The sequence below is a fragment of the Crocodylus porosus genome, unplaced genomic scaffold (genome assembly GCF_001723895.1).
Source record: "Crocodylus porosus isolate Cpor-Errol unplaced genomic scaffold, CroPor_comp1, whole genome shotgun sequence".
NCBI classification, from domain to species: domain Eukaryota; kingdom Metazoa; phylum Chordata; order Crocodylia; family Crocodylidae; genus Crocodylus; species Crocodylus porosus.
In genome coordinates, this window is record NW_017728924.1 from 1,095,128 (window position 1) to 1,118,528 (window position 23,401).

Consider the following 23,401-nt stretch of genomic DNA (forward strand, 5'->3'; position numbering starts at 1 on the left):
CAAATTTGCCCTTTCTGTCTTTAAAAAATTACCTGTTGTAGTATGATGATGAGTTGCTATTCCAGGCCAGATAAACGCAGACCATAGTTTGTTAATAGACAACTTTACTCCTATGCATGTTCAGTGACTATACATTGTGCTTTCAAACCAGTGTTTCCTCGTAATAGCTTTTAGATATCTATAAAATCTACATATCAAACTAAAATAGGCCCAGACTTAAGCTATAGATTAATCCTCAGCATTAATGGGAATTGGGTAATGGGATAATTTTGGAAGATGGCTCCCATGTTTATAGTGAACCAATCCAAAAATCTAGGCCCCAGCATCCTAAGATGTGGCTGACTTATTAATCAAAACTTGGCATATTACTACCCAGGGCCTTTGTTGCTATCATTGACCATCTATTGCAGTGTCAAGACAACATAAGGAAACGCTAATTGAAAGGATTTATTCCTTTGGTGTTGTCTATTGGGATACTGCTCAATAAGGCTTTTTAAATACATTCTTTCTGCTTTCTCAGTATTGGTGAGTAGACTGCTATACGTACTGTCTGACTGTTGTCACTGAAGTAAACACAAGTATCCCAAGGAGATCAGGGGAAATATATGGTCCAATAAATGGTTGTTTAAAAACCAGCGGAGGCTGAAAATCTGTAGTCACATTATTCAGTTTACCAAATCTCCCCAGCTACAGAATGTACATTTTCTTGTTAGGAGGAATGTCTGTGAATAGCTGTAAACTCACAGATGTTGCAGTGAGGCACAGGAACTGCTGATTTCATAAAAAGAGATATTTGGTGTGTTGTCATCTCTTCACTATAAATCAACTCTTATTTCCCACTGAATCAGAGCTCATATTTGTGCTTTTCTTCCATCCTCTCATATATTTTGGCAACAGTGATGCATTGGTGCCAGTCTGCAATACAGCTGCATGAATTTACAAATAAGTCCTGTGAAGAAATCAGAAAGAGAGATGCCCATAGGCAACACACCAAGAGAAAGCTAGGTTAATGCTTCTCATCAGTGTTTAAGGGAGCATGGCTCCAGCTTCTCTGATGATCCTTGAGAGTCGTATCAAGAGTTTCAGTACTTAGGAGTTTATTAGATTAGATTAGTTTATTAGATGCATCCTGTTGCTGAATGAGTCCATATGCAAGACAAACATGTGAGATCAACCAAATCTGCCTCTTAATGTGCAGGCTTTCTGTAGCACATAAACACTGTCTGTATGTTCAAAGGGTATGTATATCTTTATGCATATCTTAACAGTGATTAATTTGGGGTAAGTCCTTTCCAACTTTGCTGGAATATGCCATTTAAAAATTGAGACAGTAGCTTATTCTTCACAAACATGGCATGAAGTAAATTGCAGCTGAATACAAAGTACAGATGCAGAGCTAGAGACTCTCCTTCTGAGGTCTGCACTTCAACATTTGCCCATTTACAAAGGGATGGAGCCCAAAATATCATCAGTCCAGTATATCTTGTGGGTCTCTGTAACACTCTTTTTTACTTTAAACCTAAGGTAGCTGTCATCAACGTAGATCATACATTTTACATTAGTGTACATCAATCCTTTATTTTTTTGCACCTAAAGAATGCCCATGATAATTTATCGAAGACAGATTGTGGATGAGGAATTTGAGAAATGAAATAGACCTATGACAAAATTAGCTTTTTTTGAGTGGATGAAAGAGAAGCCACATGCAGAGATGGATTGATATAGGCCCAAATCCTACAAATTGCTTCACATGAGATAACCACCCTCATTCCCTACCTACTGACTTGGGTGTTTCTCTGAAGAGGATCATAAAGTAACTTGCCATACTAGTAAGATATTTTCTCATCTTAATTGATAGCCATAGTACAGAGAAACAAAGCTCACCCCTTGACCTATTACAGAATCCATCAAGACAACGTCTGTAACAAAATTGAAATCTCAACCAGGCAAAAGTATTATTGTGGGTTATAAATTTAAAAGGGTGACTCCTTGCTTTTGATTCATGATTGTTAATCGTAAGTTTAAAGTTCTGATATGTTTCAGGGTGTTGAACCAAAAAAAAGTCACTTCCTGGGCACATTTACACATGTAATTGGTGCAGCTGAATAAACTCTGGTACAATTCGCGCCAGAGTTTATTGCTCCCAGGCACGGCGTTTACACACGTGCCCAGGATTGCAGCATGTTGAGCTGAGGCAGCGCAGCCATGTCTGGCAGCTAGCCTAGGGATCAGCCTGCCAGCCTGGAACTGCTCCCCACTGGCTCAGTTGGCTGCAGAGGGGCTGGCTGGGGCATGAGGGTGATACAGTTTGGGGCTAGCCAGCAGGCAGCCCCTCCACTATAGCACCTTCATGCCCCAGCCAGCCCTGGTACATGTGTATTTTGCCCCATCTACATGTGTATTTTGGTGCACTAAATAACTCTGCCATAGGATAGTACTTGTCTTGGGCAGTACTATCCTACAGTGGAGTTAATTAGTTCACTACAGCCTAATAGCACTGTGCATGTAGATGGGGATTCGTTACTGTGGAGCTCAACTCTGCAGAAAGCACATGTGTAGATGCACCTCTTGGGCTTGTCTACATGAGAAACATTAATGCGCATTAGTATAATTTAGTGTACATTACGGGCACATGTCTACACGTGTACTCATACTGTGCATTAAAAATGGCAACATTAGGTTAATCGCACCTAAATTTCATACCTGCAAATACAGGTATCAAGTTTAGGTGTGATTAGTTAAAGCACATTAACATACATATAAATGCAACCCAGCAATAACTTTCTGCCCAGCCTCTCAGGGCACATGGCAGGGCTGAGGGACTTGACACTAACTTTAATGCCAAAGGGTGCTTGTACGCATGACAAACTTGGCCTTTAAAGCAGCTTAATTGCCCTTTTGCACTGCTTTAATGGCGTTGCTATTTATACGTTTGGCTTCATATTCCGCTTTAATTTCGTGACGACGTACACATTTGGAGGTGTATTTTGCTTTAAATGACTTTGGTATGTAGCAAGCTAAAACCCATCCAAAGTATTTTAGTTTTCTACATAACAAAGTGCAACAGTGCACAGAGCATTGGAAGCTCAGACGTGCTTGGGAAAATTCAGGCTTAGAAGGCTTCCAGTGCCCCGTGTACTGCTTTCTCCCACCGCCGGCACACCCAGCCACCCCTCTGCTGCCTTCCCGCTCTGCCCCAGGGGCAAGCCAGCCCATTCCTGGGTGGTCCCAGGCAGCAGGAAGGTGGTGGGGACAGTTCCCATTGTGCTGGAGCCTACCTGCCTCTCCTGTGGTGGTGGGGGCGAGCTGCCAGCAGGCCAAGCAGCCCCTGAGATGAGGGGAAGCCCACTCATTCTTACCTCCATTATAGCGGTACCCCCCCCCAAACAGCACTTTGCCCACTAGCACCTGACCCAGGCAGTCACAGGGGGCACCGCCACCACGGAGGAAAGCAGGCCCTGCACAACTCAAGGGCTGCGTGACCTGGTGGCAGCTCGTGCAGGCAAGCTCAACTGAGGGGGCGCGGAAAAAGAAAAGCAGAAAGGAGCCTGATCCTTTTGTTTGTTTGTTTGTTTTTCTCCTGGAGCCTGCCTGAGCTGCACGGGGCCCGGAGCTTCGACCTGCGGTAGCAGCACCAGGACTGGGGGGGCCGTGACACACTGTGATGTCACGTAACATCACAGAAGTCCCTACGTTGAAACAGTGGGTTTTTTCATAGATTTCATAGATAATAGGGCTGGAAGGGACCTCGGAAGATCACTGAGTTCAGCCCTCTGCCCCAGGGGCAGGAAGTCAGCTAGGTCAAAGGATCCCAGCAAGATAGGCATCCTATTGTTTTTTAAAAGAGTCCAGAGTAGGTGCTTGCACCACCTCAGGAGGGAGTCTATTCCAGGCCCTGGGGGCTCAAACAGTAAAGAAGTTTTTCCTTATGTCCAGCCTAAAACAGTCTTGGAGGAATTGTGACTATTTGACTTTGACCCCCCTTGGGGCACTCTGGAGGCGGTCATGGTTCCCCCAGATTGTGATATACACCCCTTATATACTTACAGGCAGCCACCAGGTCACCCCTAAGTCTGAGCTTTTCCAGGCTGAAGAGTCCCATGGCGCTCAGCCTCTCATCATAAGGCCTATTCTCTCTCTGACCATGCACGTGGCTCTCCTCTGGACTCTCTCAAGCTTTCCCACATCTTTTTTAAACTGTGGTGCCCAGAATTGGGTGCAGTACTGCAGCTGCAGCCTCACCCAGGCCAAGTACAGCAGGAGATTTGCTTGAGAAGCATCTATGGGTGCAAGCCAGTGTTTTGTCTGCTTTACCAGCTGCAACTTCACACTGGTAGCTCATGTTTATCTTGTGGTCAATCATGACCCCAAGTCCCTTTCAGCTGTGGTGCTAGCAATCGTAGCACTGCCAAGCCTATAAGCGTGATGCAGGTTTTTTTTCCCCCTGAGGTGGAGTACCTTGCATTTTTTGTATTGAATGTCATCAGGTTTTTATCCACCCACTTTCTAAGCCTGTCAGCACTGGCTCACCAGCCTATCCTCAGGTGTGAATGCTTTACCCCAATGTTCGGTGTCATCAGCAAACTTGGCCAGTCCACTTCTGACACCAATGTCCACATAGTTAATAAAGATCTTAAGGAGTACGGGCACCATGCTGATTCACTTCCGTCAATCACCACTCTCTGGGTCTGACCTCAGAGCCAATTCCCCAGCCATCAGACTGCGATGTAACTGAGGCTGCAGTTGGCCAATTTTTGTATGAAGAGATCATGGGACACCAAGTCAAAGGCTTTTTTAATGTCCAGATATATGACATCAATCTCTTCTCCCTTGTCCAGGTGATAAACAACACAATTAAAACAACACAATTAAAAACCCACCATTTCAATTTAGGGAGACTTAAACCCCCATCACATGTACAGGCACTCAAATGTACTAACTTTAGTGCCAAGTCCCTGCACATGTAGACACCTACCAAAAATCTCTTAATGTTCATTGGCTTAATGCGCATTAAAATTTAGTTGCACTTAAATGCAAGTGCATTTACCTTGTGGTGTAAACAAAGCCCCTTAAGCCAGTGTAATGTCTAGAGAAAGAACCTGCCTTTCTGGCAGGTTTTGAGGATACTTTTTAGATGGTATATATAAAAGTGTGTTTGTGACACATGATCCTGGGGGATGGATAATACCGGTACAGGGGTGAAAGATGCATTTTTATTTCATGGCTCTGTAATATTAGCATCTTCACATATATATATAGCTTAATACATGTTTGCTTTCTTTGTATTCAGCTCAGTATTGATAGCTACTGGGTGTGTCTACACGTGCCTATTAAAGTGTAACAATAAGCTTCAGAGTTTATTGCTGCTGGGTGTGCATCTGCACCTGCACCAGGAATTGCAGTGCAGTGACCTAAGTTGGAGAAGCCATGGCTGGCAGGTGGCCCAGGGGTTCAGCCTGCCAGCCCAGGGTTCCCACCTCCCTTACCCAGTGGGCTGCAGAGGGGCTGGCTGGAGCACAAGCGTACTTCAGTGTGGGGCTAGCTGGTAGGCAGTCCCCTCACGGAAGCACTCCCATGCCCCGGCCAACTGGGGCAGCATCTACACATATACTGCTGCAGAGTTTTTTATTAAATTAGTTTACTCCAGCCTTATAGAGGTGCACATGTATATGTTGGGATGTTTACTGTGCAGTTAATTAGTCTACTGTAAGCATCTGTAGATGTGCCCAGTATTAATTTTGTATTGCCATTCTGTAATGGGCTATCTCAATATTCTTCATCTTCTATGATGACAAATCTTGATTAGATAAGCCATATCATAATACTAAGAACCTAAGGTACTTATGGAACAAATGCAAACACAAAAGTAAAAATGGGAGGGAAGATAAATGTACAAACAAATCTTTATTGGTATAAGGAGCTGTAGTACTGATTTTGTAGCTTTCTGCTAACTCACTGTTTTTGAATAGCGTAGAAAGCTATCTAGTTGCCTCTGTTTTAATGATTTAACTATAGTCAGTCTTCACTAGATCTGAGAAAGGATAACCATTACATTGTAGAAATTTGCTCTCATAATATGTGACCCTATCAGCATATAACACAAGCCTTCAGTGTCACCAGTCTTGGTGTACAGAGGTGCTTGAAATGCTGTACTCAAGTCCTTAGCACTTGTGATAACCAGACCCATATAACTCTTAGGTTTAATTGCCAATCGGTGTAAGATGCATTAATTATTTTAGACAGAAACATGTGACATCCCCCATGCAAAACGAGCTTGATGTTATCTCACTCTTTCTGACCAGGCATGGGGGCAACTATTATATCTGAACATTAAAATTATACAAAAGGTTAAAAATGTTGAAACTACTATTTTCCATTTCAGCCCATCTTTCTTGTGTCTCATGTCACACTATAACCACCAGTGGAATAAGAATCGTATATCTCAGTAACCTCTTGCTCTATAATATGACTTGAATTGTTTCCCACAGTAGTCAGAAAAGATGCACGATAGAGAGGATATAAATAATTAGCTCAGGAATCTGGAAATTACCCAGGGAAACTTCAGGGCAGATATGTTTAATTTACACTGAAGAGTAGAAGAATACAATCTCCATTGCTAATCTTTTCATATATAAAAAAAATGAGACCCAGCTTCGCACCCCTTCATTACACTGGCAAAATATTTCTGTGGGATCACTTGTATTAAGTGTCCATCATGGTTTCCTAGCTTCATGACTTTGCAGTCTATTTCTAGCTCTCATTAACAGATACCAGCAGCGGCTTGATTTTGGACTTTTGGGTCATTTTCAGCCTCATCTCAGTTATGTTGGAAAGAAAGTTTCTATGAAGGCCAATTATCTGGCATTGTGCTATATGCTAAGGTTGTTGGGTTGTTTTGTTTTGTTATCTGTCCCTAGTTCTGAGAAATGGTCTAGTTTGAAAAATGAAATCAAGTTATTCCTTATATGAGTGAGTAAAAAGAAACTCTCCAGCTTTAAGTGTCCTGAAGATTTTATCTGTCAGATATAAAAATATATTACTTTGCAAGAAGAAAGTGCTTAAAAGTCACGAGGGACATAGTCACCATATGGCACAAATCTTCATTTCATGAAATTACCTGGCCAGATATTATATCTCTTGCTTCACCATGATAAATCGCATCCAAATTAAAAATGTAGGACTCATGAAGCACTATTGATCCTTGTAGTAACAGAGTCTCACAGCTTGGTCATAGCAGAATGGCATTAGCATATTATTTAGAAGACAGGATGAGTTTAAGGAAAGACAAGCGCCCCTCCTACAAAATAGTGCTCCACAGTGAAACTCTGATCCTAATTCTCATTACGCAGCATAAATTACATTTACAGTCCCCTTACTTCTTCCATATACTGCCAAAACAGTATAAAGGGATCTTGGTAGAAATGAAAATCGGGTCATTTATTTTTAATCTTCAACTGAAAACTGATGCACATCATCACTTTATGGCATGGATTAAATCCAACTTTATAAGCAAGGCCAGCTTGTAGTTCAGGAAACTAAATCCTTTTCTGGTATCTGGAGAGTATCTGACCAGGTGTGGAAGCAATGATCAGTTGATAATGCCTGTTATATCAAAGTGACTGTAACTCTTAGACTTAGCAGAGGATGTTTAAGATTTCTCAAAACAAATACAGGTAGCACAGTAAGCAACATGAAAGGCAACTGGTCAGTTAATTAGAGAGACTTCACATTTGTGGGATTTTTGTCCCCGAAAGGCAATCATAAGGTTGGATAAGTACTCATTGCACAAGACTTTTTTGTCATCTCTCTACAATTGAGAGCCTATTTTGCATTTGAGCCAAACCGCACATTTCATATACTGCCAACCTTTCAGCACACAAGTTGACAAGCTGTGCTTACACAGAAGGTAGATAAGAATAAATTAAATTAGATCATTGGCTTTGTAGCAGATGGTGGGTTAATCCAGTTTACAAAATGAAATCTGAAGAAAAAAAAAAATGCTGGTCTCTTCCTAACTCCTTACCTGAGTTTGCTGCAAATGTATAAGATGCAAGTTACTTTATCTAGAATGTCAGTGTTTTAATGAAAAGTTGAACAAAATAGAGCAGTCCAATTGTTTACTCATTAGATGAAAAGCCAGAGCCATGGCTTCAGGTGGTTTCAGTGGTGCAAACCAGCTAGAAAGCTGCCTTGCAGAGCACTCAAGGATTCCTACTGATAGAGGAAATTCCAGAGGTGGCAGAGCGCCAGAATAGCTGCCCACTCTTTGGTGCCTTGGAAATGGTGAACTGGCAGGGGGATGGGGGTGGGCCAGACTTTAGAACCAGCGTCCTACTTTACACCTGACCAATAAAACAATTTTTCAGCTAAAATAGCCAATTTAGCCAGCAAAGGGGGCGTAAATCAGGTTATGGAAATCTCCAAGCTACTCTAGTGACGACAGCTTGCTAGTCAAGCTGGCCAATAAGATAGCTTCTTGTGCGGCATAGACTTACCGTCTGAGTAGGCCTGGCTTGCCCTGGAGGGAAGGAGTGCAAAAGAAGCTTTCATGCATCTTTACCACAGCTTATCTTATACTATCCTCAGCTCCATTGACTGGAAACTGGGAGCTTAGCATCTGGACCAGTCTTTAATTAACCGTCTGTCATATTAGTGCAATACATTGCATTTCCCCTTTGGCACTTGAATCTCAAAGTTCAGTAGGAGTTAAACTGGGCCTCATAATCTATTAAATGGTATTGCTGAAGTTTGTACAGTAGAATAGCACGTCTACTGTAGCCCAAAATACCGTATAGAAGGCAAACACGGTATGGAGGCAAATGTGTTCGCTTGTTTCGAAATCACCCCTGCAGGAGCTATGTATACGCCCCCTGGGGAAGGAACGTAGCCCAAAGATAAAACAGTTATGGAGTTAAGTAGTAATACTATAAGGATGGAAGAATGGGGCTCCGAAAAATTGAGAAAAGAGATGTTTCTGGGTGAGATTTGTGACAGGCTAGAATATCGAGTAGATGGAAGAAAGTGAGGCTGGCTGTTCCCTTTTGCAAAAAAGGTACTTGTACTAAGAGCAGTGAGAATGTATAAAGAGGAAGAGAGGTAGCCAGTATTATGCTGGCAGTGAGAGGTCAGGGCTTCAAACTGGTAACATTTTTTTCCAGTGTTTAATAAAATTGAGCACATGCCTACTGCATGAAGCTTTGTGCTCTCAAGATATTCAAAAGAGATTTATAAGCAAACAGCACTCAATCCCAATTGATAACGATATCTCGATCTATAATCTTGCATGCAGGGCAGTTTTATCGGGCAGTTTGCACTGTGATTCTAGAGGAGCAAAGAGGTTTTTGTAGAATTTACATTTTTAACCAAGAAGAATATTAATGGAAACGGTGAGGTGAGGCAAAGCACTGCATCTGTTAAATAGACATGTATTACTTCCTGTAGTAAACTTCTGAGAAATACTTCTCCCAGAATTAATGGCTTTCAGTGCTGCATGTAATCTGGTTATTACAAGAGTAATACTTAGATTTGAAGGTAATTTGTCGAAGAGCGGTAGTTCACACACATACCAACTTCTTGGTTAATGTAATGAAAATTGGATTTATTTTAAGATTGCAAGATAGCAATCTTTCTGTAATGATAGACATCACTCAGTTTAATTCAAGGAGAACTTATTTTCTCAGCAATACACTTTGTTGTTCAAATATCCAGCCTTTCACATGAAGCCTGTCTAGTGGTATTACATGTAATCTCCCACAGGCTACAATACGTGAGTCCAAGGCTGGCAACCACGATCATTTCTATAAGGCAGTCCGCTGTTTTTCAGGAAGGAAACAGACTGTCAAACATATATACAAACAGTTCTGCTAGCTTGCCAAGCTCTGGCAAGAGCTACAAAAACAGCAGCACTTCTCCAGCCCGAAGGGAAGAGAAAGCAAGTGAGCTTGGGGAGTTGGTGACAATGGCTGACAGAATGCTTAAGGTATTCAGTGTAAGAAAGAAACGTGGAAGGAAGAAGGATACGTTGCACATCCAGCATACATTACCTTGTGACTTGCACCCTATAGCCTATGCTGATGGTAACACAGGAGCAAGTCATCAGGCTTATTAGTGAATGTATAGTTACTACCACTAGCACCAACTGCCTGGAAGTGGGTTTTTCATTCTGCAGGAGACACCTGGTAGATGTGAGGAAACAGCCATCAGAGCCTTTACGTGGAGAGTCTGATCACACCATTACTGAGCTTACAAGTAAAAAATGCAGGACCTTTCTCTAGCTCCAGCTTCCTCTTAAGTCCCTTAGGGTCAACCCCTACCTCAACAGACCCCTAGTACATGCAGCTTTGTTCCTCCCCACCATCCCCTGCTGCTGAACATAACCAGAGACTGAATCCTGCTCCCCTATGACTTTTTTAGTCCATTTGCCAGGTGTCTCCCTGATCAGCCTCCTACCAGGTAATCAGCCCCCTGCCAAGTGACATCATTAGCAAGGCAAGCTGCCCATTTGAAACCAGTTCTCCTTGGTAGGAGCTCGTTTATCACATAGAGCAATTATATTTCAGTGGTACACTTAGAGTCATCAAACCTCTGTTGTCAGTTCTGTCTTCTTGCACTATGGAGGGTAAGACCAGCACAAAGATGAAAAGGCAACAAGGAAGAGAGGGCTAGGGCAAGAAAGGTAAAAGACTGCATGTCCCAAATTGTATTGGCAGCCTGCTAAAGATAATTCCAACCCCATGCAGTATTCATAAATTGTACCGATTTTTCCAATTCATTAGTCTGTAAACCAGAAATTATTTTAGATGTATGTATAATAGTTGCATATTTTGAGATAAGAAAGCCAGATTCTAGTCTCTGTTAACATCAGTGTAAATCTGCATTAACTTCATTGACTTCATTAGACTTGTACCAATTTTCACTGAACTAAATGAAAAATGAATGCACTTCTGGGTTGGCATGCAGATTTAAATCTAGCCTAGGAATGCATTGTGTTTTCTTGCCTTGTCAGGTAATTAAATGAGCACATGGAACATCATGGTTGCTGTGTATATATGAACAGTGAGATCTGATGCAAAGATTTGAAGTGTTCTTAGTAACTACATGATGTCTCTACAGATTTGTTGACTGGGTTATTCCATGTCCATGTAATGCTTGTTATTTGAGCTTTCAGCGGACTTTACAGTCCTTCCCTGTGTTTCATCATGTTATACTTCTGGTGTGGTAGGAGGTAATGTCTACCTACACAAAGACCTTGTTTCTGTTGCTGCATCATCTTCAGTTATTTCAAGGTTGAAGCCTAACTTGCGTAGTCTTCCAGTAGGGCCTAAACATATTAAGAGCATTTTCTTTATTGCCTGTTGTATCTATCACATCAGGGAACTGAGCAATGCCATTTGCATACATCCTCGAGCCAAGCCAGCACTGGAAACATTGTGGTGCAGGGGAAACATGGCTGCTAACTACACCCTTTATGGGATACAGCTTGTTTCCTACTGCAGCTTGGTTGCAGCCTGCTATGGCTGTGCCTCATCTTCATAATCACCTTGGGATGCCATGCACGCCTTGGCAAGCGGGAGGGGAGCAGTTCCTGATCTCCCTTGAGCTCCAGGATTGGGACTGTGCCCCACCACTTGGACAGTCTGGCAGCATCTGGTCAGAATTGACTTGGGAGCACAGTAGGCTGAGTTTTGCTCAGTATTGGGTAGGAATAGGTGAATGGCTTAACTTTGTGGTAGTGTATTAATTCAGCACAGCTGTAAGCAATTTGTCAGTTGAAACTTGGGGCTTAGCATTGGTGTGGCATTAGAATCTGCCAAGGCATTACCTTATTCATACAGCCATTATCCTTTGAATTGCAAGCATTTCCATTAACTGCTGGAGAAATTCATCAACGTGCTTTGGCCAGTCTCCAAAGGAAAGTGTGAAAACTAATTAAACATCTAGTTTTAAGGTAATATTATAAATTGCTTATTAGAGCACTTGGAATTCTGATTTATTCTAAACAGAAGCAAGTAATACCCGACTTTTGCAGAAAATGGTGACACAACGTTCTTTTTTAGTTTAATTAAAAGTGTTGTAGATTAGGAATCAATTAACCGGTCTTCATTTTTTGCAGCAGTACATTTGTTTGGCTTAACCTGGCAACTGCAGCCTGTTGAAGGGCAGTTGTATGAAAATGGAGTCAGCAAAGGGAACAGAGTGACCGAATCCATGGATACTACTTACTCGCCAATCGGAGGGAAGGTGTCTGATAAAACAGAAAAGAAAGGTATGTGTGAATTTGTAGGAATGAGGGAGGCTGACAGTACTGAAACCTTAATACAGTTCAGGTTGCATATTTGTCACAGTTTGGCAATTTTTTTAATCCAGGTTGTATCTCTTCAGTGTAATTTGAAAGCAAGCGTCAAGGGGCCGTGTTGTGCCATTGATTTCTTTATTTTTCTTTTTTTAGCACAACTCCCCACTGAAATCAGTGGATGGTCCCAGGTCATAAAGAGAGTGGTGCTCAAGTACCAAAATAATTGCTCTCCTTTTGAAAAAAACCCCCCAGCGATTAGAACCAGGTTTGGGAAACTTGGAACAATCTGGGGCAAAATAAGGAGCAACATGGTGTCCACTGTAAAAATATGTAAAGACAGAAGTCCTGCTACTCTCTTGGCCTCTTGGTGGTAGAGAAACCCCCCTTTTCATGATAGCCATAGGGCAGGGGGAAAAAACAAGGATCAGAAAAGAGAAAAATCAAGAAAACCAGCTGGGGGGAAAGAGCATTTGAAGTGAGGAAAAGACTAGGAGGAAAAAAGTTAAAATAATTCTGAGAGCCCCGAAATGATTCAACAAAAATTGTCTGTCTTTCTGGGGAAGCAACAAGCAGTCTTTGTGTGCACAAAGTATCACTGTCTCCTCAATATGTGATGAGATGAGACATTGCTGCAGCAATCCTAACTGAAAGAATATTACACCCCAGGACAGGAGCCTTACAAATCAAAGTAGCGCAAGTGGAAAGAGATCATATAAGAAAAATAAGCAATAAAAATATATAAAAGAAGGCAACAATGCTGTTGTTTTTTATTATTTTTTTCCCTTAGAATGGATTGATGGTGAGTTACAGTAAATACTGTAGACACAACTGTATTTGTGCCCTGATGCAATATGGGAAAGGGCCAAGGAACCTTAGACAGCTTATTCTCAACTATATTAAATCACTTTATCAATATACTTCAGATTTAACAAAAGCTTTTCTGAAGCATTTGGCTTCTAACAGGGGATTTATGGAAAGAGTTCACTACATCAAAGGACAAGCTAAATTACAGAGTTACAAATCATGTTAGATGTTGGAGACTGTGTGCATGTGCATGTCTCTAGGGCCTCACCGGGGTAGGTAAAACCCAATCCACCCCACGCTTTGCTCCGCAGGAACTCCAGTGCATGGAGGGTGCATCCCCTGGATCCACTGCTCAGTACTGGGAGTTGGACTGATTTCCTGTCTCCTTCTCTCTCAGCCCGTTTGAGGTAGTTTGCAACCTAAGGGGCACTAGTACTCCATGCACTTGGAGACACACAGGAGAACAGCTCTTCGGATCTCACCCAATTCATGCACGTGTTCTGGGTTTTGAGTTTTCTCCCCTGGTTTGACTTCTCGTCTTCATTTCCTGTCCTTCCAACCACCTCACCCATCACACTGGGACCAGATCGCACCTGCCAGTGCTAAGGCAAGGGGAAGCAAGACTTCAGCACCTCAACAGCTCTCTGCTTAGTACTCAGCAGTTTCCTAGAATGAGGACGCCTTCCTTCTCAGGTTCTTTGGTGCACCAGAGGCCCAAATTAGCAACTACAGACAGATAACACATATAGCGCATTACCATGGACATGGGAAATGGCATCATGAGCCACCCAAGGCACACTGGGGTGGCTATTGCCTTAACTATATCAAAGCAGCAGGGTCCATTGGTGTGGAGGCAGCTCTGTGAACCAGAGGAATTTTTCAGAGCTGTACCCCTCCCAAAATGACAGGAACTCCACTGCTGGGCAGAGCTGGGTCCGCACTGAAGGCTTTGCCAGCAGGGTTAATTTGGTTACTAGGTGTGACCCCAGCTCTGCCAGCAGATATTTGTACCTTTGTCTCCGTTACAATCTCCTTTATAAAAGAGCACAGGAGACATCAGGCGGCATACCTGGAAGCCTGTTGTTCAGCTATGTATTTCTACATCAGCATCTTTCATTTGGATGTAGAGAGTGCACAGCATAGGTCTTCCTGATAATGGATAAGGGGTGATATTTCCCCTCTAAACTTGAAACCTAAAGAGATGTTGCAGCGAAAGATAAGAACTGCCAGGCATTTGTGCTGTTCATGTACCGCTCCATGTGGCAGTCCAAGAGAGCCTGACAGCCTTTGAAAGCATATATTTTAACTAATCTTTTAATGAAAATCAAATTTCCAAAGTGGCAAAGCAAGTTTAGAAGACATTTTGTAACATGCTGACCTGTGGCTATGAGTTAACATTTTAATACATGATTAAAAACCCAGACATCTTATTGATGCTGGTATTTACCGGGGGAGCACAAGGAGATTGATTGTTACAGGAATCAGTAATAATCAACCCATGAGTACTTTCTTGTGAAGATAATTGGCACCTTGCTGTTCAGGTTTTTACATTCTTGAAACCATAAGAGACCTGCGATTAAGAATCCGTCTTCTGCTTTTAGAATTACAAAACAGTATGTGCACAAAGAATCGTGGAGGATTAAAGCTGGTTAGTGAAATTTGACGGTTGTACTAAGAAGAGTGTTTAGAAAAACTATAAAATTTTAAATAGAATAATTTAACAAAGAGGATTTTTGTATGCACACAGTACTCTGAGTCGAGGGCAGATCCAGGAGGGCTGCGGTTGCACCCGCTCTGTTACCTGCTTCACCCAGACTTTACAACCAGCTGCATAGGAGGGGCAGTGGCATTTCTATTTGGTCGGTGTTGAGAGAGTCAGTTGACTTCATGGCTCATGAACATCTCCCTGATTCATGCTTATTTCTCTCCGCTGCCTGGGTTTAATGACCCTCTCTCCTTTTCAGCGGTTTTCATGTTCCATCCTGCAAACTTCTGGAATTTGGCTGCCTATTGGTTATTCCTGGGAACGCCTGTTTAACAGCCCTGCAGACTCCTTGTACCGCTAGCTAAAAACTTTAACTCAGATGTGATAATATTACCTTAAGCGTAAAAATGACTGACAGTGAAGTATTGGATACACTGCCAAAATGGCTCAAGGAGGTCTGAATCAGGTGTACCTTTAACTGTAATGACGACGGAACTAATGAGACAATATCTTGTGACTATTTTGATTATTTTTTCCTAGTATTATTTTTTAATCTAATATATAATCTAGCAAATTAGTGCGCATTCCAATAGTTATATTTGTTTTTGTTTTGATCTTAAACTGAATAATACAATGCTGGCTCCCTAGTATTAATAGTAATATGTCTGTTTTCTCTTTAACTGGAAAAAAAATTGTTGTGATGTATGTGAGGCGGTGCCACACCATTTCCCTCCTTCCCCCCTTCCTCCCTCCCCTTTTTCAAAATCCTGACCTGCTTATATTCTGAAGTGAGTCAGTGCCATTCAGGATATGTTTGGACAGCAAGTCTCCCCATCTGCAAAGCTTTTTTTCCTGAGTTGTTCTTCTTAACAGACTGGCTGACGGCAGCATCCTGAGGGATAGTCAGCATGGGTTTGTTGTGAGTAGGTCTTACTTGACCCATCTTATTTCCTTTTACGACCAGGTGACCTCTTACCTGGACAAGGGGGAAGAGATTGATGTCATATATCTTGACTTAAAAAAAGCCTTTGATCTGGTATCCCATGATCATCTCTTGGCAAAACTGGCTAACTGTGGCCTCAGCCTCACCAGGATCCGCTGGCTGGGGAATTGGCTCCGCGGTAGGACCCAGAGGTTGGTGGTTGACGGAAGTCAATCGTCGTGGTGCGCTGTGACCAGTGGGGTCCCTCAAGACTCTGTTCTAGGGCCTATACTATTTAACATCTTCATTAATGATGTAGACATTGGTGTCAGAAGCGGACTGGCCAGGTTCGCCAGCGACACAAAATTCCGGGGTAAAGCGTCGACACCTGAGGACAGGATGGTGATCCAGGCAGACCTTGACAGGCTCAGAAAATGAGCGGACAAGAACCTGATGGTGTTTAACACTGAAAAATGCAAGGTTCTCCACCTTGGGTAGAAAAACTTGCAGCATGCTTATAGGCTTAGCAGTGCTACGCTGGCTAGCACTATGGACAAAAGGGACTTGGGGGTCATGATTGACCGCAAGATAAATATGAGCCTTCAATGTGATGCTGCAGCTAGTAAAGCAAGCAAAAACCTGGCTTTCATCCGTTGATGCTTCTCAAGTAAATCCCAGGACATCATTCTCCTGTTGTACTCAGCCTTGGTAAGGCCGCAGCTGCAGTACTAGTCCAGTTTTGGGCTCCACAATTCAAAAAGGATGTAGAGAAGCTTGAGAGAGTGCAGAGGAGATTCATGTGCATGATCAAATGTCAGGAAAACAGACCTTATGATGACAGGCTGAGAGCTATGGGACTCTTCAGCCTGGAAATGCACAGGCTCAGGGGTGATCTGGTGGCCATCTATAAGGTTATCAAGGGTGCTGACCAGGATCTGGAGGGACCAAGGGATAACAAGGTCAAACAGTCCCAAACTCTTCCAGGACCGTTTCAGGCTGGACATAAGGAAGAACTTCTTTACTGTCCGAGCCCCCAAGGTTTGGAATAGACCCACGGTGGTTCAAGCACCTACTTTGAATGCCTTCAAGAGACATCTGGATGTTTATCTTGCTGGGATCCTATGTTCCCTGCTGACTTCCTGCCCATGGGCAGGGTGCTGGACTCGATGAGCTTCCAAGGTCCCTTCCAGCCCTACTGTCTATGAATCTATAAGACAACCCTGCAGTAATTAGATACTATATATGGGGAATTTATAAATTTCTTACAATTTCCAGGTGTAGAATCTAGGTGCTGGAGGTTTGCCTCAAATTTGTCCCCCTCCTATTTCTACAGCTGGGAAAATAAATCTGGGGGATCAGGTAGCCCTTTGCTCCCTACTTCCTCCCGCCCCCAACCTTTTCCCCTGTCATTGTGGCTCTACCCTTTTCTCCTCCCCATATTGCCATACCTTGCTCTTCCTGAGCATGTGGAAGTGAGGAGCAAATTTAAAAACAAAAACCTTGCAATTTAAACATGGCTGTAGCAATTTGCATATAGTACCCATTCATCCAGAACTGATGCATGTTACCTTTATTTTTTAAAACTGCTGCAAGTTTTAACACAGGTGTTTCATAAACACAGTTTTGAGCAGCGCTTCGTATAAATTTTTTTAAATATATTTCTTTTCAAGGGCCAAATCAGTCCCAGATTCAGTTGGGCAAAGTCAGGTTCCAAAATTTGACAGAGCAGAGTTCAGCCATCAAGTGTGTGGGGCACTGCCAGCAGGCAAGTGTCCTCCCTCCAAACCCATTGGTGTGGGGCTTCAGATATTCCACAAAATCCAGGCAGGCATCCTACATGCAAGCCCCAGGCCCAGATGCTTGGGGTTCAGATGTCCCTAGTCTTGCTTGTTTGATCTTAGTCAAAAAACTCAATCATGGTATCTCCCGTGCCAGGTAAACAATGTGTGGTATTAGTCCACAGCCAAAAAGCTCATGGTGTACCCCATAGTTCACTGCACAGCATTTCAAGTCATGGTGAGCCATAACATTGCACACCCAGAATCCCTCTGTTGTGCCCTGTCTCAGCCTGGCACATATGATTAATGTGGCCCCACAGCTCAGCACTGCTCAATATGTGTATACTCCAGATACCCCCCACACAAAGGATCCAACTACTAATCAGCCCCCACTCATGACTGGAACTGGGTGTTCTTGTCCTGGGATGCCCCAAAAATGTATATGCAGAGGAGGCACGGGGCAACCTGGTACACCTTTACCTCGAGTTGGGGCAACACTTATCATATGCTGAGAGAGGAGGCAACAGAGAGCAATGCTGTGGCTCACCATGACTTGGGAAAGAGTCTGTGGTGAGGGGAACGGCATTTAATGGGCACTGCCATTTGTCTTATTCAGACAGATTGCATTAACATATCCTTATAGTAGGTTCCCAGTCATGCTTGCCTGGCAGGAGAGATCCCATGATCCTCTCAGTCAATCAAGTGTAGTTATAGGGTGAGGTCTGTCCCTTTCACTCTGGGCAGGCTGACCCCTGCAAGCTTCCCCAAATGCAGGAAACTCAACTGAACAATGTTGTGGTAATGGGGTACTTCATTCCCACTTTCCCCATGGCTCGCTCCTCGACCTTTTAGCTTGGAACAGGCAAAACTAGGGAGCATCCAAACCTCAAGGCCTCTAGGTTGGGGGCTTGTACATAGGATACCTGCCATGTATTTGGGCAGTTATCTGAAGCCCCAGACCAATGGGTCTGAGAAGGAAGATATTTTCCCAGTGGTAGAACCATACAGATTTGAATTGACTCTGCTCAGTCGAAATTTGGAACTTGACTTTGGGCTTTTCCCAATAGAATTCAGAATAGATTTGGCCCTTAAAATGAAATAAAAAAACAAACCCAGCATATTTGCCCAATGTGGGCCATGTGTTTTATAGCCATACTCAGCTGGCTGCATTTAATCAACTTCATAGTCGGTTTCCATTGCTGAGCACATGCTGTTGTGGCAGCAGTTTAATTATAGACAGTGTATTCAGTGATATTGCTTTGTATGTGATTATAAGACTAGAGGGTTTTTTCCCCTATACCAATTGGGGGGAAAGTCTCTTGTCTTGGGATCAAATAAATATGTTAATATTGCAGCTAAACAGTGTTAGGAAATTAGGTGTTTTATTTCACTTCCTTTGTAACAGTGTATGCCAAGTGACTAAGACTATGTATGCCAACATTTATTTCTTCCACTTATAGTGAGGTAAAACTAAAAATAGGAATGTTTAAAGGATATGTAAATTTAAACTAAGACGTCCTCTGCTGAAAAAGAATCAGGTATCCTTTGAGAGATACTGTTTCAAGATTATTAGCACTGACACACAATTCAGCCAAGCCTTATTGCACCACTAAAAAATATTCTGCTTGCAACTGTATCTATGTCTAAATCATAACAAAGACATTGTTCAATGAAGCAGCAGGCCTATTTGTTTTGGTCTAATTATCATATTTATAGAATACTAACTGATAATGCTACTATCTTTAAAAGCAGTATTGTGTCCTTGACCTTACAGTTATATCCTGAAAACCTCCTAATTGAATTGCTTCAATTATGATGTGTCAATACCACAAAAAGGTTCCATGGTGTTTTACTTGGCCTAGGGTAATTGCGTGGAAAGAATCATTAAGATTTGCTGTCTCCAGAGTACTCAGGAAAGGGAACTGGAGAAAAGTTTAGGTTCACTCCAAAATATTGTTAAAGGACCAGTTAGAAGTTATTCTAATGCAAACTGAGTAAAATATTTCTTTCTGGTTTCTTAGAGCATTCATCCTCTACTCTGATATTGCATGTTCCACATTTGGTCCCATTGCATTGTTTTGTTCACGTCTCGCATCACTAGATTGAGAACCACCTCCTGGCTCCTGCCCTGGCTGCGTTGCTATATTCTGGTGACATAGAGAAGCCACAGATCTGGCAGATCCAGAGTCCTGGGAATCCCTCTTCCCTAACATATTAAGGCTGTGTTCATAAAGAAAGTTATCTGCCACCCACACTTCTCAAAACCCATGTGGGATCTCACCAAGGATCTTTATGCTATTAATACGCTAAGGGAAAACCCAGCCACAACTTTCCTACAGTTTTCTTTTTTAGGTAGCAGTTTACCATATTCTATATACATTTTGTATTATTACTTGTTAAATACACGGCTGTGTGAGATTCCCATTCAATTCCTTTCCTTTTGGGCCTGTGTGTTATTGGGTGAGGCGATGCATAAATGGACTGGACTCCTGAGGTCAAGCCCATATATTTTAGGTCCCAACGTAGGATCTTATCCTGCTTCTGCTCAAGGGCCTGAGATCTCTGCATTTTTTTTTACAATTGAATTAACTTTGATGGTAGCAGGATTGATCCATGATCTGCTGCCAGGCAGGATGCTAACTGCTGGCAAGCTGTAAGAAACATAAAGGTAGCGACACAAGCCAGCAAAGCAAGCCAATTCCGATTCAGTTTGGCAATGCCTTCTGTGCTTCTTCCACTTCCCTGGATATTTCGGTACTCGCGTACCATTGCATGAAGTTACATACTGTAGGTGTCTGAAAATGCACTGCTAGGTACAATGAAACTGTGCCAAGTATCTCGTCGGATTTAATGCCTGCTTTCATCCTTATGCCCCATTATCTTATATCTGTCTTCTACATGGCAGGTCCAACCAACAACAGATGGTTTTTTTTATATGTTTCTAGAACTAGGTTATCGCTATCATAATAAGCTCATTAGCAATAGTGGCTAGGAAAAATCCAGACTTGGCCTTCAGCTTTCACCACCAGACCCTGATGGTCTTCCTCCCCATCTATGGTGGTGTCCATTAATTCAGTGTACACGGCATCCTATCAGGCTGCAGTCTGGAATAACTGTCAGCTCTCCCATCTGTGTTCTGTTAGTGCATGCTTCTGCTAAAAGGTTTTGTTTGTGAATCCTAAGACCTACATGCAGTGACTCCCGTTTTCCTGGCTACGCTGAGACTCATTTGCCTCATGTCTCTTGCCTTGTGTGTAGCTGTAAATGGTGTTTGCAGATCAATTAATTTGGAGATCAGTTGAATAATGCTTAGCTAATTTTCTACATCGTATATGCCTAAAAGCTGCTACTGATTACCCACCTACCCTTGGATTTTCATTCTGTGTGTATACAGCATCTCACTGTTTTCTTTGTTTCTGGGAAATTAGTGTTTCAGAAAGGACGGGCTATAGACACAGGAGAAGTTGAGATTGGAGCCCAAGTTATGCAGACCATCCCACCAGGTTTATTCTGGCGTTTTCAAATTACTATCCATCACCCAGTGTACCTGAAATTTAACATTTCACTGGCAAAGGACTCTCTGCTGGGAATTTATGGCAGAAGAAACATTCCACCCACTCACACTCAGGTAATAAATAATAATGCATAGCAGTTCTATTGTGCTTTACGTTTTCAAAGACCTCTGTGGATATTAATGTTCAGAACATGATTACAAAGCCAGGAAGGGATGCTTAGATGTAAATATTAACCTTTATCCATTTTTCCCTCCCTTCTAATGGTCCAATTGCAATCCAAGACTAGGCACAAAGAGTGGATAGCAACGGGGCTGTTAGCAATACTAAGTACCTCTATGCAAATTAGGAGGAGACGATTCAGGATACTGCTACTATCTCAGCGGGATACTACCACTGCTTTGTACAGCCATAGAGCTGGCCAGACACCAAGGGCAGCTATCCCCTGGTTCATCCTTCAGGTCAGCATGGTGTGATAGCTATAGATAAAAGAAAAAAAGCTTCAGTCTTTTTTGCAGCTGAGTTCCCAGTAATTACTTAACCTTGTGTTAAAATGATATGCAAGTTCTAACTTTTAATCATAGCATAAGTTGTGAATGTTTGCTCCTAGTAAGTTTTGAGAAGGAAATCTAGCTAATACTATTCATATTGAGATATTTTCCTGTCTGCCATGTTTGGAGCATTAAGTTAATGTTTCTGAAGTTTAATGAGAAGCTATCTGAGTTATGATGGATCAGGATCACAGGTCAGGGGAATATCTAAACATTGTTAATGCTCTCCTGAATTCTTGTAGTAGGTCCATGAGAATTTTAGTCTCGGGGCGATAACTACTCATAGCTCCTGTGGCCTTTTCTGAAGTTGTAACTGTTCAGCATCCTTAAAATATCAGATATCGCAGGTATCTACAAATACTCCAAATATTTTGTGTTTTCATTAAATGGGTTGGTTTGGGGGTTTTAAAAAAAATGGCTTTCATTGTTTCAAATGCATTGAAGGCCTGATCCAGCACCCTTAGAAATCAACTGACCCTGGCCTTATAGGTCAGTTAGCAGCTCCAATAAATATTGCAAGTTTTTCCGTATCAAGCTATATATTTTTATGTGTATTAGTAAAATCAACCACAAAGAAAAAGGGAAAGTGTATGTATTCAGTATTTACTAGGGCCAAATGTCTTTGTATCTCAGTGTCAAAACTTCAACTCCTAAATCTTCATGCTGGCACCTCAATCTTGTGGATGTCTAACACAGGCACTGAAGTTTAAACATTTTACAAAGTTGTAATACAAAGGTGTAATTTTGAAGTCAAGTTAAAGGAACAAGTTTGGATTCAAACTGCTACAATATGAAGAGTAAGATCACATCCTAAATCTCTGATCAGTAATTACTCCTTGTACAGAATGAAGAATTGAAGCTTAATAGCCAGGGTTGTACAACTCGCCTATTGGCGAATGCTCAGTCAAACAGCCCCTTGGAGAGTTACACTGTCTAACCCTTTTTGATTGAGACATGCATCGTAACTTTGCCTGGTTTACAACACTATAAAAATACTCTAGTTAAGATAATTTTTCCCATTATTATTTCAGTTTGATTTTGTAAAACTGATGGATGGAAAACAGTTAATTAAACAAGAGCCAAGGAACTCAGAGGAGTCTCAGCATGCGCCTAGGAATCTGATCTTAACCTCACTGCAAGAGACAGGTTTCATTGAATATATGGATCAGGGGGTTTGGCACATGGCATTTTACAATGATGGAAAGAAAATGGAGCAAGTATTTGTGCTAACTACAGCAATTGGTAAGAACAATTATGCTGCCATTCTTATTCACATTCTTGTATTAAAACGCTGCATTTGAAAAAAACTTTTTGAGCCTAATTCTAGTCTGACATGGACAATTTTACTGAGCTATGATTTGATTGCCTTCAGAGGAGATGCTTCTGCTTTACTCATGCATAAGAAAAGAATCAGGCATTAGGGGTGTGCAAAGCGGGCAGTATTCGAATCCGATTCGGCCCGATTGAGGGAACAGTGATTTGATTTGCTGATTTGGGTCACTGTCCCAATTCAGTTCGGCTTAATCTGAATCTGAGGATTCGTTTCTGATTTGGAGAACGAGCGATTCGGCCATAGACACAGCTTTATATGTTTTTCTACGTACCTCAAGGTACCAGGTGTGGCTCGTGACTGCTGAGATGTTGGGACGGATGGAGCATCCCACAGGAGCACGAGGGAGAAGTGGACCGGAAGTACTTGGCCATTGGCTGCAGGGGAACCCTGGCTGCCCCGCCCCCCCCTGCACCATACCCAGGAGGCACCGGTCACTGAGCCACGGGGCTGGGGTGGTCCTCCGCGTGCTCTGCGGCAGACCCAAAAGTGGACTGGAAGTAC

At 42.4% G+C, this 23,401-nt stretch overlaps 1 protein-coding gene across 2 annotated transcripts in view; it reads left to right on the forward strand.

The window, feature by feature from the left end:
* Nucleotides 1–23,401, forward strand: part of TENM1 (teneurin transmembrane protein 1) — a 503,051-nt gene that overhangs the window by 304,140 nt on the left and 175,510 nt on the right. For both annotated transcript variants that reach the window (XM_019540172.1, XM_019540173.1), the window contains 3 exons: nucleotides 12,113–12,265; nucleotides 20,933–21,132; nucleotides 22,599–22,809. In XM_019540172.1, coding sequence (XP_019395717.1) covers nucleotides 12,113–12,265; nucleotides 20,933–21,132; nucleotides 22,599–22,809 — 564 coding nt within the window. The remainder of the gene's footprint in view (nucleotides 1–12,112; nucleotides 12,266–20,932; nucleotides 21,133–22,598; nucleotides 22,810–23,401) is intronic.